This window comes from Anolis carolinensis, chromosome 2 (genome assembly GCF_035594765.1).
Source record: "Anolis carolinensis isolate JA03-04 chromosome 2, rAnoCar3.1.pri, whole genome shotgun sequence".
NCBI classification, from domain to species: domain Eukaryota; kingdom Metazoa; phylum Chordata; class Lepidosauria; order Squamata; family Dactyloidae; genus Anolis; species Anolis carolinensis.
Window position 1 is genome coordinate 32712691 of NC_085842.1, and position 21165 is coordinate 32733855.

The 21165-nt window shown below is 41.0% G+C and overlaps 1 protein-coding gene and 1 long non-coding RNA gene across 5 annotated transcripts; one reads left to right on the forward strand and one right to left on the reverse strand.

Annotated features, from left to right (window-relative positions):
• On the forward strand, positions 1-13519 carry LOC107982482 (uncharacterized). Its single transcript, XR_010002501.1, has 3 exons — positions 1-184; positions 10919-11024; positions 13375-13519. It is a non-coding gene; the product is annotated as an uncharacterized LOC107982482 (long non-coding RNA).
• On the reverse strand, positions 5848-20730 carry LOC107982481 (kyphoscoliosis peptidase-like). 4 transcript variants are annotated; one of them, XR_001730021.2, is made up of 7 exons: positions 19116-20723; positions 18225-18306; positions 17354-17436; positions 14045-14156; positions 10935-11075; positions 8516-8622; positions 5848-7250 (listed from the first exon to the last, which is right to left on the reverse strand). XR_001730021.2 is itself a non-coding variant. In XM_062969621.1 (4 exons), exons 1-4 carry the CDS (start codon positions 12792-12794, stop codon positions 6268-6270), a joined length of 420 nt encoding a protein of 139 aa, XP_062825691.1. In that variant the 5' UTR covers positions 12795-12850; the 3' UTR covers positions 5848-6267. The 4 variants fall into 4 exon arrangements, 2 of the variants coding, with proteins under 2 accessions (XP_062825691.1, XP_062825690.1); XR_010002499.1 differs by lacking the exon at positions 14045-14156 and having other exon boundaries at positions 19116-20730; XM_062969621.1 differs by lacking the exons at positions 14045-14156; positions 17354-17436; positions 18225-18306; positions 19116-20723 and adding an exon at positions 12748-12850 and having other exon boundaries at positions 5848-6392.
• Positions 20731-21165: the final 435 nt, after the last annotated feature.

The following is a 21165-nucleotide window of genomic DNA, read 5'->3' on the forward strand; positions in this document are numbered from 1 at the left end:
GAATCAAACACACAGCAGGGTATCCCGTGAGTACACACTTATTCTATAAAATATGTACACATCTTGATAAAACTTTTTTTTGTATATGTAACTTTCAAATGCTTACATTTTGTTCCTTTGCTAGATCCCACTGTGTATAAAAACCTGTATCTCTAAGGAGAACAAGTGTCAAGTTTATAACTTTGTAAGTATCTTAAAATGTGTTTTTGTATATGATGTTTAATGGTTATATTTGTAGCAAATGTTGATGTATATAACAATTTCAGACCACCAGAGGAAGGCCTGGAGAAAGGCCGAAACTGGTCGTGGGCAGCTGATTCATGTTTAACTCGGCATAAGAACACCCAGCGTCGATACTATTTCAGAGTGATTGTACAAAACCCATTCAATATTGTTTGTGATTACTGTGAATTTGAACAGTATAATAAGTTCAACACTCAAATTATTCATTGAACTTATTTATTTTTTATTTTGGATATAAATGGCTAATTGTGTTAAGCTTATCCACCAGGAAGTAGCAGCCAACAATGAAAGGACCAAGGCAGTGACATCTCTGGCCCATCCCCTGTTCAGATATCAGCCAGCATGCCAATGCCTTAAATCAAGAAATAGTTTTCTAAGATCTACAGAGACACTTGTAGGAACACCTTAGCAAACAAGAGTCCAAAAGTGGCAGGCTAAAACCCAGAACTTCAAGCCATGGCTAATACCGAATGAGAGACTACCCCCTGGGCACATTATGAGATGCAGAACCAACCTTAAGAAATGGGGTCACAAAGTGGAGTCCACGACATGCAAGTGTAGAGAAGAGTAAACCACATACTATGTACAATGCAGTTAGAGCCCGGCCACGTGCACAATGGAGGACCTTCTTATAGCAAAACCAAAGGCACTCTCAAGCGGCCAGCTACTAGTCAACATTTAGTATAATGCCAAGTTTTTAAACTTTGTGTTTTTAAATACATTACAACTGTACCCTTAGTTCGCTTCTGACACGTTAAATAAATAAAATCCTGGAAAGACATGATGAGTGATCATCAGGTTTGCAGAGGACACCAAATTGGGAGGGACAGCTAATACTCCAGAGGACAGGAGCAGAATTCAAAATGATCTTAACAGATTAGAGATGGGCCAAAACTAACAAAATGAGGAACAAAACAGGAACAAATGCAAAATACTCCACTTAGGCAGAAAAAATGAAATGCAAAGACACAGAATGGGGGACGCCTGGCCCGACAGCAGGGCGTATGAAAAAAAGATCTTGAAGTCTTTGTGGACAACAAGTTAAACATGAGCCAACAATGTGTTGCGGCGGCTAAAAAAAAAAGCGAGTCTAGTGTCTAGATCCAGGGAAGTCATGCTACCTCTATTTTGCCTTGGTCAGACCACATCTGGAATACTGTGTCCAATTCTTGGCACTGCAATTTGAGGGGGATGTTGGCTAGCTGAAATGTGTCCAGGCAAATGCAACTAAAATGATCAAATGTCTGGAAACATGAGGAGCAGCTTAAAGAGCTGGGCATGTCTAACCTGCAGAAAAGAAGGCTGACAGGAGACATGATGGCCATGTATAAATATGTGAGGGGAAGTCATAGGGAGAAGGGAGCAAGCTTGTTTTCTGCTGCCCTGGAGACTAGGATGAGGAGCAATGGCTTCAAGCTTCAGCAAAGGAGATTCCACCTGAACATTAGGAAGAACTTCCTAACTATGAGAGCTGTTCAGCAATGGAACTCTCTACCCTGGAGTGTGGTGAAGGCCCCCTTTTTGGAGGCTTTTAAGCAGAGGCTGGATGGCCATCTGTTGGGGATAGTTTGAATACGATTTTCCTGCTTCTTGGCAGGGGGTTGGACAGGATGGCCTATGAGGTCTCTTCCAACGCTATGATTCTCTGAGTCTGTAGTCATATTTTACCAGGCATTCGAAGGTGGAGAAACCATCTACAGTATTTGTCTATCTGTATGCATGTAAGTATGACGCACCAGATGTTGTGCACTACAGCTCCTCCAATCCGTTGCCATTCTATGAAGAGAGCTAGACAGGGGGAGTATGTCCCTTTTGGTTCTCCTGGATCTTTCAGCGGCTTTCAATACCATCAACCATGGTATCTTTCTGGGCTAGATCTCTGGGATGGGATTAGGGGGCACTGTACTGCAGTGACGCCGGTCCTTCCTGGAGGATCGGTCCCAGATAGTGGTGCTGGGGGACACCTGTTCGACTCCCTGGCTGGTGGCCTGTGCGGTCCCTCAGGGTTCAATTCTGACCCCCATGCTGTTCAACATTTACATGAAACCGCTGGGAGAGATCATCCAGAGTTTTGGAGTTTGGTGTCAAATTTATGCCAATGACACCCAACTCTATTACTCCTTTCCACCCAAAGCCAAGGATGCCATCCTGATCCGAAACCAGTGCCTGTCGTCGGCAATGGACTGGATTAGGGATAACAAGTTGAAATTAAATCCAGACAAGACAGAAGTCAGTCAAAAGGCAGATCAGGGTATAAGGTTACAACCTGTGCTGGATGGGGTTACACTCCGCCTGAAGACTCAGGTTCGCAGCTTGGGAGTGGTCCTGAATTCATTGCTGACCCTGGAATCCCAGGTGTCAGCGGTGGCCAGGAGCACCTTTGCACAATTAAAACTTGTGCGCCAGCTGTGCCCATACCATGAGACGCCAGACTTGGCCATGGTAGTTCACTCCTTAGTCGCATCCCGTCTGGACTACTGCAACACTCTCTATATGGGCTGCCTTTGAGGATAGTTCGGAAGCTTCAACTAGTCCAGAGATCAGCAGCCAGGTTGCTAACTGGGACGTCATTCAGGGAGAGAACCACTCCCTTATGTCTCTCCGTTCCTGCGTCATTCCGCTTCAAACAATTCTGGTTATATTTCGTTTTGAGATGGGACATTCCTGGCCGGGAGCCCAATAATCCCACTGCCTTGCCGGCTCCCTAACCAGCCCTCCTCTTTATTATAATCTTGTTTTCATCCTTTAAGGGACGAGGGTGAGATCGATATTCTATTGAGATTGGCTGCAGCTCCCATCATCCCTCATCCTTGGGACTGATGGGAGTTGGAGTCTTGCCGGCAAGCTCCAAGGCCGCCATTCCAGCTGTTTTTGGGAGTTGTAGTCCACAAAAGGGGCCAAATTTGGGTGAAGCTTGAAACGTTTGCTTGCATGAGTTTGCAAAAAATCCTGGCTATTTTCATTCAGGAAAGAGAACTATTCTTACAACGGTGACCAATACAGAGCCAGGCTTTGGCCCTCTGTTTTTGCTTATTCTAGACTGGAAATACATCTACCACTCCCTTATGTGGCAGTTCCACAGGCTGTCAGTCCACTTCTGGGTTAAATACAAAGTGCTAGTTATTACCTATAAAGCCTTAAACAGTTCAGGCCCAGACCATTTGACAAACTATATCCCCGTTTACAAACCAGCTCAGGCATTGCGGTCTGCGAAGGAGGCCCTGCTCTCAGTTCCACCTTGTCTCAAGCGTGGCTGGTGGGAACGTGAGAGGGGGCCTTCTCCATGATTGGCCTCTGCCTCTAGAACTCCCTCCCCAAAGAGGTAAAAATGGACCCCACCTTCCTCTCATTTAAAAAAGAACTGAAAACACATTTATGTGTTTTAGCTTATGGAGAGGAGGAGGACTAGAACATTATGTATTATACCTTCAACTGGAAACTTGCTGACCTACCTGGGCTTCCCGAGTCCTTATTCAATAATTTTTAAGTATTTTATCTTTATTAATTCCTTATTATCCGGATTTAAGTTTGATTGATTTGGTTTGATTATGTTCTATTTAACTATTTGAATATCTTGTTTTGTTGTTATAGGATTTTATATTGTTTTGTTTATTCATTTTAGTTTGGTTGTTTATTGGTTTGAAGATAAATGACAAATGTTTGTTACAATTTGGCTAAAAGGGACTGCTCAAGTCACTGCTCAAGAATGTACAAGCCTACTAACACAGGGAATAATAATAATAATAATAATAATAATAATAATAATAATAATAATAAAAACCAGTACAAGAAAACCGCACTACAAACTAGAGCTGATAGCTGGCACAACAAAACACTGCATGGAAAGTTCCTTGACAAAATTGAAGGAAAAGCTGATAAGGAGAAGACCTGGCTCTGGCTCACGAATGGGACCCTGAAGAAGGAGACAGAAGGCCTGATCCTTGCAGCCCAGGAGCAAGCCATCAGAACAAATGCAATTAAGGCCAAGATTGAAAAATCAGCTGATGACCCAAAATGCAGACTGTGCAAGGAAACCGATGGAACCATTGATCATATCCTCAGCTGCTGTAAGAAAATCGCACAGACAGACTACAAACAGAGGCACAACTATGTGGCCCAAATGATTCATTGGAACTTATGCCTCAAGTACCACCTCCCAGCAGCAAAGAACTGGTGGGATCACAAACCTGCAAAAGTATTGGAAAATGAACACACAAAGATACTGTGGGACTTCCGAATCCAGACTGACAAAGTTCTGGAACACAACACACCAGACATCACAGTTGTGGAAAAGAACAAGGTTTGGATCATTGATGTCGCCATCCCAGGTGACAGTCGCATAGAAGAAAAACAACAGGAAAAACTCAGCCGCTATCAGGACCTCAAGATTGAACTTCAAAGACTCTGGCAGAAACCAGTGCAGGTGGTCCCGGTGGTGATGGGCACACTGGGTACCGTGCCAAAAGATCTCAGCCAGCATTTGGAAACAATAGACATTGACAAAATCACCATCTGCCAACTGCAAAAGGCCACCCTACTGGGATCTGCACACATCATCAGAAAATACATCACACAGTCCTAGACACTTGGGAAGTGTTCAACTTGTGGTTTTGCGAAACGAAATCCAGCATATCTATCTTGTTTGCTGTGCCATACAACGTCGTTGTGTTGATGATAATAATAATAATAACTGGTGGGATCACAAACCTGCAAAAGTATTGGAAAATGAGCACGCAAAGATACTGTGGGACTTCCAAATCCAGACTGACAAAGTTCTGGAACACAACACACCAGACATCACAGTTGTGGAAAAGAAAAAGGTTTGGATCATTGATGTCGCCATCCCAGGTGACAGTCGCATTGACGAAAAACAACAGGAAAACTCAGCCGCTATCAGGACCTCAAGATTGAACTTCAAAGACTCTGGCAGAAACCAGTGTAGGTGGTCCCGATGGTGATTGGGTGCTGTGCCAAAAGATCTCAGCCGGCATTTGGAAACAATAGACATTGACAAAATTACGATCTGCCAGCTGCAAAAGGCCACCCTGCTGGGATCTGCGCGCATCATCCGAAAATACATCACACAGTCCTAGACACTTGGGAAGTGTTCGACTTGTGATTTTGTGCTATGAAATCCAGCATATCTATCTTGTTTGCTGTGTCATAATATAATATTATAATAATAATAATAATAATAATAATAATAATAATAATAATAATAATAATAATGAACCCAGCAGATAACGGATCTGGACCAAATTTGGCACACAGACCCAACATGGCCAATTGTGAATACTGGCAGAGTTTGGGGAGGGATGACCCAAGATTTTTTGGGAATTGTAGTTCACCCACATTCCTCTGCATTTTCTGAGAGCATTTATAAAAAAAACAACAGGAAAGACTGAGTTTTTTCTAAGACATAGCTTAACATATGACCAAACTGATATTACCTAACATCCATAAACAAACAATGCCCTTTTCAAATAACCCAGGCATCGCCGATTACCCAAGCTAGTATCTAATAAAGAACAAAACACTGCAACATAAAGAACTGATTACTTTTTTTTATAACTGCCACTGCTAAGTAAAAAAAAAAGCATTAAGAACTGGAAAATGGGAGACTTTTAATGAGAAAGTGAATGTGAAAGAGAATGCGGGACACAGGATTAATGGAAAAACATCATCATCATAGGCTATCACTTGTGGCCAAGTATGGCTGCCTTCCGAGTGTAGGGTCTTGGCAGTGGGTCCATAAGTGCCTATAGAAACCTATTCTTGATCTGTATTTTCTTTTGCAGTGAAGACATTGATTTCCAGATGGAAAGCGGTTCGACAAAGTTTGGCTTGATGCCTCTTCCTCTTGACATATTTATCCCTTTCGCGCTCCATTCATGCCTCTTCAAATTGTACAGCACTGTTGATAATAGCTGACCTCCAGTTAGAGTGCTCAAGGGCCAGGGCTTCCCAGTTCTTTGGGTCACAGTTTTTAAGGTTGGCTTTAAGCCCATCTTTAAATGTCTTTTCCTATTCATCAACATTCTGTTTTCCATTCTTGAATTGAGAGTATAGTAACCGCTTTGGGAGATGGTGATAGGGCATTTGGACAACATGGTCAGTCCTGTGAAGTTGATTAATTTCACTGGAAAGAGCTACAGACAACATCAAAAGGACAAAGAGGATTCAATGGTTTTCTTTTATTGAGTATATTAATGACAACCCATGATTAGGAACAGAAGCTCATCATTTGGTACTGTGAAAAGTTATATTAAAATATCCATTTGCAGATTGGCAAACAAAGCAACAGATGCTTGCCTGTTACATCATTTTAAAATCACATCCACATACAGTAGAATCTCATCCAACATAAATGGGCCGGCAGAACGTTGGAAAAGTGAAAATGTTGGATAATAAGGAGGGATTAAGGAAAAGCCTATTAAACGTCAAGTTATGTTATAATTTTACAAATTAAGCACCAAAACATCATGTTTTACAACAAATCAACAGAAAAAGCAGTAACGTTATGTAGTAATTACTGTATTTACGAATTTAGCACCAAAAGATCACAATGTATTGAAAACATTGACTACAAAAACATTGGCTACTAACAAATTGACTACAAATAAAAATAGAATTTCATAAAATGACATTACAGTAACAACACTGTCAAAAATTAAATGTGTAAAAGGTTCAGTCCTTGCTGCCTAGAGAAACAGCTTTAGATCCAAGCAGGAGGCAGACTGCGTTGGATAATCCAGAACGTTGGATAAGCAAATGTTGGATAAGTGAGATTCTACTGTATTATTGATCTATTAATTAGTTGATAGATTTTAATGCCGATTGTTAAAAATGTTGATGAATTTAATTTTTAGTAACTTTTCACAGAAAAAAAGACGAAAGTTCTTGCAGTGATGTCTTACAAGAAAACCAACTGGCAATTTTCTTGTAAATTGGCTCAACAATATTCTGATAACATTCTGAGATCCCTTTCCAGATCCATTCTACCCATTCTGTTGAAGAAACAAGAGATTAGATAAAACTTGAAAGATGAAACTATAGACTTTGAAATCATGTATAGTACAGATGGCATTCATTCAATATTTATAACTAGGGTATATACTCAGCATTGTCCAGGTGTCGTTGAAGCTGCTGCCTGTCTACTTTCTCCCTTCTCCAGCTCTGAAAAGGCCTACCTCATGTCTCCATGGTAACAATCTTTGGGACTCTTTCTTTCTTTTGTTCCTTCTCACATACATGCAAACCATTTTGATATTAAGTCCAAACTATTATGTTTTACAAAATAGTTCTGGATTTACCTATTTTGTTTTTACTGCTTTTCTGCACTTTGATTATGTATTTGGAATTTTTCTTGTTTTTATAAGTTTGATTTTTAAAATTGTATTTGTATGCTCTCTCGACACTCATATGGATAAAAGAATAGTGCTACAGTCACCACTTAAGGTATAGTCACATTGTTATAAATCCAATGTGGCACTTGCAACAGATTCAGGAATTCTGCCCTTTTCTCAAAGCCCATCTTTGGTACCCAAAACACATTTCAGAAGACCTTTTCAGCTTTATAGGAAAAGGTTTTAATGGAGGGGTGGCTTCATGCTTGCCCCCTCCTTCATGCAATCATGATACACTACTTTTGTGAACACAATAGTGTTGAATACTAGTCATTGGTATGTGTTGCCTGTTAATGTATCATTGATATGTCCTCTATGTTTTCATTCAGAGTTATACCTTTTCTTTTTTTTGTACCTTGTTTAAATATAAAAATATACAGCTGGCAAATCTTGTCCCTCACACTTTCCCCTTTACAAACTCCATCAGCACTTGTTCCACTTAGCCCTTTGCTTTCCTTCTGTTGCCAAATATAGTAGAACAGCCACCAAAACGTTGACATCCTGGAGTCAGCACTCTTCCCTTTCCCATGTATCCAAAAACAAAATATCTACAGGCTATCCCATTTCAAAAATGGAGCACACTGCACAGGAACTGATAGTGTAGCAATGGCAAAGAACACATTTTAGGTTATCCCAGTGTATTTGTACATGATTACATTCGTTCCCAAGAGATTTGTTAAATATTGTTTCACCCACATTCTTGCTGCTCTACAATGTGTGGTGGCTTGAAAAGCACACAAGATATTTTTGGCTATGATGACAGAATTAATGATTCTCTTGTGGAATTGACTTTTTCCATATCTGATATTTCTGCAAAGGCTGTAACCAGTCCTATTAAATAAAGACAAGGGCAAAATGAAGATTACCAAGTATATGTAGACCCAGCTTTACAAAAATCTTCAATATAAAGCAATCTGGGGTATGATCCTGTTCAAACAGATCAGGATGGGTAAGAAAGTAAAGTTCATCATATCTGTGAAAAGAAGAAGGAAATATTAACATTTCTCTTAAAATTTCTTTTTATGAGTACAAAGGAAGAACAGTCAAAACTACCTGTGGACCAGTCATGAATTTCACTGAGTAATATTGACTTACCATTATGGCTCATACAAGAGAATTTCCCTATAACCTTGTCTAGTACAATTAAATTAATTAGTGACATTCCACCATGTTATTCTCCAAAGCAGTGTTTCTCAATTGGTACTCCTCCAGGTATTTTGGACTTCAGCTCCCAGAAATCCCAGCCAGTTTACCAACTGTTAAGAATTGTGGGATCTGAAGTTCAAAACATCTGGAGGAGCACCATTTGAGAAGTTCTGCTCCAGAATATTCCCTACAGGCAGCTTGATCTTCCCTACAGCCAAAAGCAAAGCCATGTGATGACATCCCTGTATTCAATTTGTAAAGACCTAATTTGTCCCTCGAATTATTCAGAGGACCCTGGCCTCCTCCCATTTCTGTTTCATTTGAAAGTTTCCCAGCTAGAGGTATGCAGGTGGTTTGGGTCTCATACTTTTGCCTTTGACCTTGCCTACCACTGGTACAAAGTACAGCATTCTGTGTTGGCATTGTTCGAACTCATTTCTTTTTAAAGATAGAACCATAGAATCATAGAATAGTAGAGTTGGAAGAGACCTCATGGGCCATCCAGTCCAACCCCCTGCCAAGAAGCAGGAAATCGCATTCAAAGCACCCCCAACAGATGGCCATCCAGCCCCTGCTTAAAAGCCTCCAAAGAAGGAGCCTCCATACACTCCAGGGGAGAGAGTTCCACTGCCGAACAGCTCTCACAGTGAGGAAGTTCTTCCTGATGTTCAGGTGGAAGATCTTGCACAATATGCCAATACCATATTTCATCGCATAATAGTTGCACTATCCTTTCTCATTTTCGGGGGGGGGGAGGTAGGGTGACTGTTACGCAATGGTGACTATTACGTGGTAAAAATTTTTATGGTGACATGGGCCTATCAATTACTTATAAAATGCCTGTTGAAAAAGAAGTTGGATCTGGCCACAGAAGTAAATGCATTGGTTACATCTAAATATATTACTATAATGTGCTCTACATGGGGCTGTCTTTGAAAAGTGCTCAGAAACTTCAATTAGTCCAAGTAGCAGCAGCCAAGTTGTTAATTGGGGCTGGCTACAGGGAGCACACAATTCCCCTGTTGCAGCAGCTCTACTGGCTGCCAACTCGTTTCCGGGCACAGTTCAAAGTGCTGGTGTTGACCTATAATGTTCTATACAGCTTGGGTCCTGGTTATTTGAAGGATCGTATCTCTTGTTGTGAGCCTGTGTTCTAAGATCATTTGGAGAGAGTTTCTTTCTGTCCCATTCTCCTCCACCCTAGTTTATTTGGTGGGAACAAGGGAGAGGGCCTTTTTGGTGGCTGCCCCTCAACTCTGCAACTTGCCCCTAGAGAAACCAGGTTGTTGTATGTTTTCCAGGCTGTATGGCCATGTATCAGAAGTATTCTCTCCTGACGTTTTGCCTACATCTATGGCAGGCATCCTCAGAGGTTGTGAGGTGATTGTTTTTAAATATATAGGTAAAGGTAAAGGCTTTCCCCTGACATTAAGTCTAGTCGTATCTGACTCTGGGGGTTGATGCTCATATCCATTTCTAACCCATAGACACTTCCAAGGTCATGTGGCTGGCATGACTGCATGGAACACTGTTACCTTCCCACCAGATCAGTACCTATTGATCTACTCACATTTGCATGTTTTAGAACTGCTAGGTTGGGAGAAGCTGGGGCTAACAATGGGAGCTTACCCCACTCCCCAGATCCGAACCACTAACCTTTCAGTCAGCAAGTTCAGCAGCTCAGTGATTTAACCCACTGCGCCATTGGGGCTCCCAATATATATTTAAATATATATATCCTCGTATTTTAATGCATTTACATTGTTTTAATTTGCATTATGTTATATTTATTGTTGGGCACCCTGAGTCTCTATATTGGGAGAAAGTTGGGATAACTAAAATAAGTAAAGTAAGTAAATGAATAAATATGGTGAAGATCATAACTTTTCATATTTCTAAACATTCTACCCCATTCAAAAACCCATGCTGGAAAAAAACATAGATTTCTATCACTCTTATCAGTGCATCTTAAGGAGAGGTTTGATATCAATAAAATTCATGCTGAAATGTAAATCAGTCTAGGCACTGATAGATGCTTCCCTCTTTCCCTTTCAAACAAGTAAACAATGAAGTAAATTCTATCACCACTGTGTCCCATATTGCCATTCATATTTTTCCCACAGCTTCACCAGGATATACCTGAAAGTGAACTTGCCATCATCCACAAAGCCGCTCCCAAATGTGCAGTCCAAAAGGTGCCACTTTCCATCAATGTAAACAGCATTCCAGGTATGTCTTTCAAAAGTCCCTGTTATTGTTTTGCAACGTATTCCTGCAATACTGAAGAGGAGAAAAATATTCATGAGTTCTAGTGTAATCAAGACGACTATGGCTACGTTCACAATGACTGCGTCATCTGGAATGGACAACATTGCCTTCTGTACTGTTTCCATTGTTTCCCTATCAGATATAATTTGTGGCAATATTTTTACCTTAAACCTGTTGTTCAAACTATTCAGGGCTATTGTCCTTTTAATTACCATAGGAGGTTATGCTTTGCAATCTTAAGAAAAACAGCTAATTAGCTGTCTCTTTCTAAATCACCAGGGCTACAACCTTTCTTGGGATGCAAATCTCTATATGTAGAGCTTGTTTCCAAAAGGCACCAAATCCAGCTAAACAAATTATACAGGAACTGAAAAGAAAAAAAGTGTTGAGGATATGAAATATTTTGCTATAAAATGCAATTTTCCAAGCCCTGTATAGAAATAGTTTGCAATATTGTGATAGTTTTAATCTGCACATAAAACTAACAAAATGAATTTCAACAAGGAAAAGTGTAGGATACTTCACTTAGGAAGAAATAATGAAATGCACAGATACAGGATGAGTGACGCCTGGCACAACAACAGTCCATGTGAAAAAGATCTTGGAGTCTTAGTGGACAAGTTGAACATGAGCCAACAGTGTGATGCGCCAGCTAAAAAATTCCAATGGGATTTTGGACTGCATCAAAAGGAGTATAGTGCTAGATCAGTGGTTCCCAACCCATGGATCACAATCCCAAATGGGGTCACGAAGGGATTTCTGTGGGGTCCCCGGACAGTGGTGAGAATGAACATTTTAAAAAGGGAAAACAAAAAATCATGTTATCACATCTGCATGGAGATTTGTTTGTGTAAACATGTAACAATCTCTTGTTTGTTGGGTTAACTTGTGTGAGGTTCAGGTTCATGTGCAGTTCGGTGATTGGCTTTATGGAATGTGGGTGCTGCTCAGCTTGTGATTGGTCAATTCTTAGTGATATATGCACGCTGAGTGTCTAGCCTTGTTGCTTGCGAGTGGCAAAGCCTTTTTTTGATACTGTACCAGCAAATTCTACAAAATACTGTATATCATATGTCAACACAAATTGAATGATCCTGCTTCCAGTAATCTGATGTCCAGCACATCACATTATTTCCTTTTTTTGGCCAGTTGAGCAGCCAGCCAAGAGCAATCAACCATAAGCTGAGCAGTGCTGTAAGGTCCAGACACCGTAGTTGTCACTGTAGCGGCACCAACAGCTCCAATTTTTAATGTATTGGGGTTGCAGTTCACTTTGTCTCTACACAATGGGGTTGTGACTGGAAAAAGGTTGGGAACCGCCAGTCTAGATCAAGGAATTTCATGGTGCCCCTCTATTCTGATTTGGTCAGGCCTCATCTGAAGTAGAGTCTTGGTGATGGGTCTGTAAGTGACTGTACAGGCCTTTTCTGGATTGGTATGGTCTATCACAATACGGGCATCGACACATCTACTATTGCAGTGTAAATTGCTATAATTAAAATTATTGTAATTAGTTCTTGTCCCAGCATGTTGGTCTGGACCTTTGATAAGCACTAATGTGCACCAAGAAAAACTGGAATCTCAGACAATTTGAATATCACTGTGTATATATACCAATGAAAAAGACACATTTCTTAAATTATTCAGACTTAAGGGCTTCTGAATGTAATTCAGTACAAATTACCTGCACATTTTTTCAAAAAGTCTAGCATATCCACTACACACAGCCATTCCTGACTGAAGTGTATTTTCTGGCAAAAGAGAAATCCATCGGTGTCTTTGTACATCATATTCTGAAAAGAGACATAAGTGAAATGTTACCGCAGAGCATGGAGCCAAAAAAAAAAATCTAAAGAATTTACAACTGCCTGATTGGGATTACAGATTTTTTTATTTTCAATTTAAATATATATTAAAAAGATAACACCATATTTAAAATATGTCAGTATAAATAACAGCAAGCATCTAATTAAACCCATTACAACAGCCATTTAACTGAAATGCAAACATGTCTGAATGACAACATTTTTGGTTGCCAGTGGATAGAAAATAAAATGGAAGCCAACTGAGAGCTCGTTTACACTAGTATAATCACTCCAAATCTTGCCCTGCAATGGTCAGTTGGGCTGGCAGTTTTCATAATGCACAGGGACTTCGAGTAAGTATCTGACCCCACCCCCCTGCCCTTTAACCTAGCTTAGCTCCATATTTTGGAGGAAATGCTGTAGTCATCTACTGCCATCTGAACAGCTGGATCAGGTATATTTGGATATTGATATTGTTGCCTTCATTTTTTCCATACTCTGACTAGCACAGGGAGAAGAAATGAACCATTTCCATGTCACAGCTGCAGCTTCTTGCTGGCCATGGAGTGATCTGCATGTTCCCAACCATCACAGTCACGTCTGCCGAGGTCAGTATGCGGCATGCACATGACCTCTAAGGCAGGAGTAGCCCTACCCCTACTTGCTGGTTGCACAGGCGGGTAGGACTGAAATATATGGTTGAGAATATCCTCCAGGTAGGATATGATGCTAAGAGAGCTGATGCAGCAGGTGACAGGTAGGTGCTTGCAGAAAGTCCATAGCTGCTAAGAAGTGATGACAGATACATGTTGACAAAGGAATGGCCCAGCAAGCTGATGTTGTCTTGGCCCATCTGGATGCCAATGCGTCTCTACTTCAGGGCTGTGTAATCAACTGTGCTGCTTCCCATTTGGATTTTTACAAATGGACAAAGATTGGACTTTTAATGCTATACCATTCTGTTTTAAGGTTTGGATTTTAATATATTTAATGTTTAATAGTAATTGCTTTTTTACATTTTAGATTTATACTTTAATGTCTTTGTTTTGTTTGTAATTAGCATTGTTTTATTGCCAGCCACCTTAATGGAGATGTCCTTCTTCTATGTGGAGCACTATCCTATTTTTTGGTTGTAAAAGGTATGAAACCTCCAACATGGTAAAAATTGGCACCTACCAATATGATGGCAAATCCACATCCAAATGGCTCTGACTTTCTCCAGATCAGTGTGGGCTTTTTGGAGCAAGACTTTCACCAGGTTTTCCACGCTGTCTCTGACATTTACCTCCTTAAGAAATAAAAGGTGAACATAACCCACAACAGTAAACATAGAAGAAGTCTATCCAGGTGCTACCTTCTATTTCAATCTATTATTTAATTTTGCTTCTTTTTGCTTCTAGGGAGAGTTCAGATCCCCCCTTTTTCCAGGGACCTATTCGTTTCTCTTTTTCCCACTACTTATATAATAATAATAATAATAATAATAATAATAATAATAATAATAATAATTTATTTATATACCGCCCTATTTCCCGGATGGGACTCAGGGCTGTTTCCAATCATAAAAACAACACGTACATTACATAGCAGCATAATAACACATTATGAAACAAGGTAAAACAATACAATTATATAGCAATAAATAACACTCACACAACCTGATTAAGGGGACGGGAACCATAAACCCAATATATTAACGTGTATCATTTCAGGCTAGATAAATCTTGTGCAATATATTCAGGTCCAGAGATCGACGGTATTCCAATGTAATTACTCAAAAACTTGCCGACACCACCAGGTCTTCAGTTCCTTACGGAAATTGGATAATGTAGGGAATTGTCTGATCTCTTTTGGCAGTGCATTCCAGAGCTGGGGGGCCACTGCCGAGAAAACTCGTTCCCTCATCCCCACCAGCCGCACTTGAGATGGTGGTGGGAGCGTGAGGAGAGCCTCCCCGGATGATCTCAAGGTCCGCACTGGCTCATAGGGGGAGATGCGATTATGGAGATAAGTAGGGCGCGAGCTGTATGAGTTGATCATCCTTCTGTCAGCTTTCTTCATTGTCCAACTTTCAGATCCATACACAGAAACTGGAAATACTATGGCAGGGATCATCCTAACCTTGATATTCAATTAAGTTAGTATTGTATTGTTCTTTCATGTTTTTTTTTCTCACTACAAATAAGATATGTGTAGTGTGCATAGGAATTCGTGAGTGTTTTTTTTTTTTCCCAAACTATAATCTGGCCTCCCTACAGTCTGGGAGACTGTGAACAAAGTTTGAAGACCCCTGATTTAGAGTGAAGGGTGCACAAATCAGCTCTGTGGCAACCAAACTATGAGTGGAGCTGATCTGGTTTAACGCTAAGCAAAGCTGCTTAACCCAGTCTTGACCTGCATTAACCAAAGTTGCAGGATACTACGAATTCTGCTCCAGAATTCAGAACAACCCATGATTTTGGGGCCTTGTAAACAGATGGCCAGGCTCTGAGATAGAACTGACTACAACTATTCACACAGCCATCCTTTGTTTGCTGGGCTGGAGTGGCCCAGGGACACAGGATGATACTCAATATTCCCTCTCTTTCTCCTTGCTGTGGTGGTCTATGGTAACGACATGGGCCTGCCATTCAGTCATTGCCTGGAACGACCACAGTCAGAGCAACAAGGCAATCAGAGTAGGGATGAAAGTGAGGAGAGAGTGATTCCTCCTCAGTACTCTTTCCCCTCCCTCAATGCACTGGGGCCTCAGCTGATGTCACTTCAGGTGATAAACAGTGGGAAGAACCCATGTTGTACCTGGAGACCAACGAGAACAGGAGAAAACAGGAAAGGTGGTGAGGACTCCCTCTCACCTCCACAGCAGGGTGTGTGTGTGTGTGGTGGTGGTGGTGGGGGTAAGCCGCCGTGTAAACCATTCTGGGATTGATCTGGCATATACCACACTAGATCAGTCTGGGATAAAGTGTAGATCCACCCCTAATCTGAGTGTAGTGTCTCAGAGACCCCCAAGTCATGACCCCGTCGCCATTATGGATCAGACCGAAGAAGAGATGGGGTTTCTGCCATTTCCGCACGATTCTGTTCCCTTCCAGATGTCCCCTGTTGACAGTTTTAGCCCACAGTTAATTAAAAAGGGCCTTGACTCACAGTCCGATTCTCCAGAGAATGCTATGTTTGACCGCAAATTGTTTTGGGAAACATCTCGCGCGGAGAAGCAGAATTTGAGGAGAAGCACTAGATTAGCGGAGAGAGCAAGCGTTAATTAAGCCGGTTCCCTTGAGAGTTTCCCAGGAGGATTGCATCTGGCAAGTTGTTGACTTAATCCACTTTCCCTTGGGAAAGAGTGTTCAGACACCTGGCTGGAGAGGAGAACGAAGTCCCATAAAAGTTCTGGGTGCCGACTGTCCTTTGCGGTGTTCAACGTGTCAGTTGAGGAATTCACATCGACTCTAGTTCTGCAGCGTGCTACTCTTGAGTAGACCGGCGTTGCATCTCGTCTCCTTGTCAAGCCTGGACAGCGTTTCAGCTTTACCACGACTAACTTTGCCTTGCCTTGCATCCTAGCCTCGGTTTTGAGCTCTGGAACTCTTTGACAGATCTTGCCTTAATCCCCACTCAAACAACCTAAAGGTTTGAGTGTGTTTCAGTTATTGGATTTAGAACTTTGAACTCTAATACTGGACATCTACTTTCACATTACTGGACTATATTTGACCTTTCCTGAAAGGTCTATTGCTGGACTATATACTCTGCTTACTTTTAGTTGTCTCCTTTATTTCCTTAATAAAGAAATTAGATTGTTTATTGGCCTTCGTGTCTGATTCCCAGTGTTCATGCTGCCCTGAGGTGTCACACTGAGCTGCTCTGACCTTCTGTTTTTCTCTTGAATGTCAAAAACAAAGGAAGAACTGAAATGCTGTTATACAGTATTAGAATAATTATATAAATTACTGGTACTTTACAAAATGGGTAAAGAATTACTTATGGACAATATTCAAGGCTGTTTAAATACAGGCTGTCCTCATCTCACGGCTTCTCTGTAACTACCATGTTTTCTTCTCCAGCACCTCCTGCCTCCAAAGGAAGCTCCAGGGCACTCCAGCCTTTGCATGGAAGCCTCCTGGGGCAGGAAAGGCTGGCTGTGACAGGAGCAGCAACGGAAGTAGGATACGGTACTGCATGTGAGTAAATCATGGCAGGTATATTATGCAATGGAACCATTGGAGAATGATAGCCTCCTTGAGCTGCCTATAATCCTTGGGTGGGGGTTGTCTGTGGCCGGCAGGCCATATGTTGTACAGGTCTGCTCTAGAATATATTATCAAATTCTGAACCTATTATTATTAATTTATATATGTATAGCATTTATGTTCCATCTTTCTCCCAAAGAGGGATTCAAGGTAACATTAAGAAGGTCAAGAACAGCTGGTCTTATACCAGATTCACATACAAGATTATACACTTCCATAGAATCTAGCTTACCTTTGAAGCATAAGTGTCCAGTTCCTTGAACTGATTCAAGTCTATTGACATTGATTTCAGATTACATTCATACTGCGAGTAAGCTAGAAACAAACATGGAAGAGTCATTCCTGAAATTCAGTGTGAAAAGTATATTAGAGAATAACAGAACCAAAACAGCAAAAGTAAAGACCTGAAGTGCTCTCCCTGTTAGTGCATCTGGATAGTCATGACAGCAAGGCAACCATTTGCACTGAGGTGATTGCAAGGCCTGAAACCTTAGAAGTGCATTCAGACAGCTCTGCCTTCAGGTCTTTACCGTTGCTTTTTGATTCTACTATGCATCCCTCTACCCTGTTCAGATTTCAGCAAAAAGAAGATATCAACATTAAAAAACCCTTACAGGATTGTTTTCCTGGTCTATTTGTCTCAATTGGGGGGGGGGGGGGGGTGAGGAGCATCCAGCTCAGGGCCCATATAAAGCCCCCACGATCATTTTGTCTGGTCCTTGGTTTCCCACCCAAACACTAACCAAATACTGAATTTCAGATGAAGATTGAGGAAATTACAGTACACAGAAAAGACTTCAAGAGTTGATCAAAGCAAAATAATTAACACCTAAAACTGTGTAACCATGGCTGTTGTGGGTGAGGTAGCACTTTTGACAGTTTCCTCACCCCTCATCTAAATAAGTGCTCAGGGGTTGTTGAGGTCCTGAAATGCCCTCCAAGGAGCAGTCCGCCAGCCTTCTCCCTGTCTCATGTCCTTGGAGACCTCTGGGTCCCTTGCTACCTCCAGTCTACCTCCTAGTGGCCCATGGAAGTAGGTCCAGGATGTGGGCTGTCACCCAAATACTTGTCTCTATCACTTCTTTCTTCTTCAGATTACTCACCTGATGTTCTCTCCCTGTCTGTCTCCTTTCTGCGTTTCCTGATCTGCTTCTCCCATTTCAGAGCAATGATCTTGTCCCACATCTACACATTTAAAAAATATATAATGATGCTCGCAACCCAGCAATCAGTCTCACATATCGGACAAACAAAGGCCCCCTCCCCCCCTGTGAAATTGCAAAGCAGGAAGTAAGTTTTTAAAGAATGAATTATGGCTTTCAGTATTAAAACCATTGTATATTATGTGTTCCTACATCACCAGAATAAAGGTGGGAACATATTCTTTTTAGTTCAAATAATCCCTCTGGACAGAGCACTAGATTTGCTCTTCCTGCTCACGTATTGTTGAGTATATGTTGGTGCAAGACCTGCACTCTGGACATGCATAAAAGTAACTTCTGTATTATTAAAGCTGAGTGTCGTTTCTAAGCTAAGATGAACTCCTGGGTCTAAAAACTGGCAGAGTTGTGCCAGGAAGGATGATGGTGAGCAAGCTTTCCTCTCTTATCTTTCTTCAGTAGGCACACCTGGTACAAAGGCAAGACTAGCAAGGAGAGAAATATGTTACATTCACAGTACAGTTAATGCAGTTTGACACCACTTTAACTACCATGGCTCGATGTGATTGAATCACAGGAGTTGTGGCTTTCTCTAGTAAAGAATATTGGAGCATCACCAAACTACAACTACCAAGATTTCATAGCCTTGGCAACCAAAGTGTTGTCAAACTACATTAATTCCTAAAGTGCATTCTTAGGGAACCTAGACTGTAATCTCAATTTCAAATTATTAAAAAACACGTACCTATGCATAGATAATGGTGTGAAAGCCAGTAAGAGAGCTAGACATGAAAGAAAAACAAATAGAGCAGTTTAGCTGTAATGTGCACTCACTGCAAAGGAGTTGAGTCCTCAGACATCCTGCGTAGTTCGAAGCAGAGTTTCGGGATGGCAAAGGACACAATCTGAATACAGTATTTATTAGGATTTGTCTGGTGTGGAGACCAAGAGGCAGGCTCCTTACTCTCTAATAATAGAGACAGTCCACACAAAAGAGAAACAGAAAGTGTGGTTTCTAAAATGGTTTGTTTCTAAAATGCTTGTGCTTGAGGTGGTAGTGGGAAGCAATTTATCTGACCTGCAATTAAGCCTGATTCTCCATTTTCTCTTTCTCTTTCACACGGTTCAAAGTCTTTCGATATTAGATGTTTGTATGTACAGGCAGTCCCTGGTTACAAACATATGACTTACAAATGATGCATAGTTAAGAACGGGGCTGTGACAACAGGAAGTGAGAGAAATTAACTCCTGAAGGAGTTTTCATGGGAAAAAGGTGTCTCAACTGAGGCTTTCTCACCAATCTTTGTTTCCATAACAAGCAAATTTTTTCAAAATCCAGTTTTCACAGGGACAAAAAGTGAGGAGAAATCTTCTGATAGGGGCACAGACAGAAAAACAAACACCACAGGGGTGTTAATTCTTCCTTATGCTGTCCAAACCTCTCTCTGTCTGTCTGTCTGTCTATCTATCTGGCTGGAATTATACTGAAATAAATGTACCTGTTCCAACTTACAAACAAATTCAGCTTAAGAACAAACCTACAGAACCTATCTTGTTTTTAATTTGGGGACTACCTGTATACTAGGCTTGGTCAAACTTTGGTCCTCCAGGTGTTTGGACTTCAACTCCCACAATTCCTACTGGCTGTTAGGAATTGTGGGAGTTAAAATCCAAAACAAAGTTAACCCATGCCTGTATACAGTAAACTATCAGTATCCACTGGGGTTTAGTTAGAAGATCCTCTGAGGCTGGGTTTACACTGCCATATAAATAGAAACATTAAGGTTTTCTTTTGATGGAGTAAGAAACTAGGCCATGAAGTAAGTTGGTTAATAAACTACCAAAGAATTTGCTACACAATAAGCATCTACATTGGGATTTCCCTAGGATTTTTTTGCCCAGTGCTACTTGTTTCTGGGTTTGGTTTTTTTTTTTTAAAGCATGGGTATATGAAAAGAGGTGTGGGGCCTTATTTAGTGGGACTTTTCCAAGGTAATTTCCCAGGGACTGTGCTCCATTCTTTCTGTTTCTCTTTAAGCAAAAGGCTGACCTATGGATATAGGGGACTGTTTCATGAAAGAGCCCCCCCACACGCACACACGCACCTTCTTATGTGCTTGCACAAATATATTATTGTGTATGCCTTCAAGCAGTTTCTGATGTGTAGTGACCCTAAGGCAGTTCTATCACAGGTTTTTATGGGGCTGAGAACATATGAATAGTTCACAGTCAGTCAGTGGCTTTCTATGGCCAAGCAGGGAATCAAACTCTGGTCTCCAGAGGTACAAATATTATCACATTAGATTTCCCTTGCTTTTTACTGTTTTCAGAAAAAAGGGCACTACGCAAAAGGCCTTGTCATCACCTCTACAACATGCAACTCACTATAAAATGGTTGTCTCATTTGTAATAATAACAATATTACATTTAGGCTTGCCAGAATAAAAACTGGAGAGGGCTTCTGTACCTTTAATGGTTTTGTAGCAGAGAGAATTTCAGGTGTTACAACTACGTAACAAGCAACACATGCAACTGCAGCCATTAAAAGTACAGGATTCCTCTGTAGGTTTCACTCTGGCAACTCTATATGATATTAGAATTATATTAAAAATACTAAAAATCAAACAAACAGCAAATGAATGACAAAACTTAGTTTCAGTGCAAAAGTTGAGCAAAAATTAGTTCTAGAAAAGAACCATGTTTGCCAGGGAGTGATTATAATACATAATTTAAGCAAAAATTACGGAGTTTACAAGAAGTTCAAAAATCTGTTTGAAGAGGATTTGAGAGTGCTTTAGTGTGAAGATTGTGCAGGCCTCCGGATATTACTGAACTGCAATTCACATCAGCCTCAGCCAGCGATGTGATGAGGAATGCTGCAGTT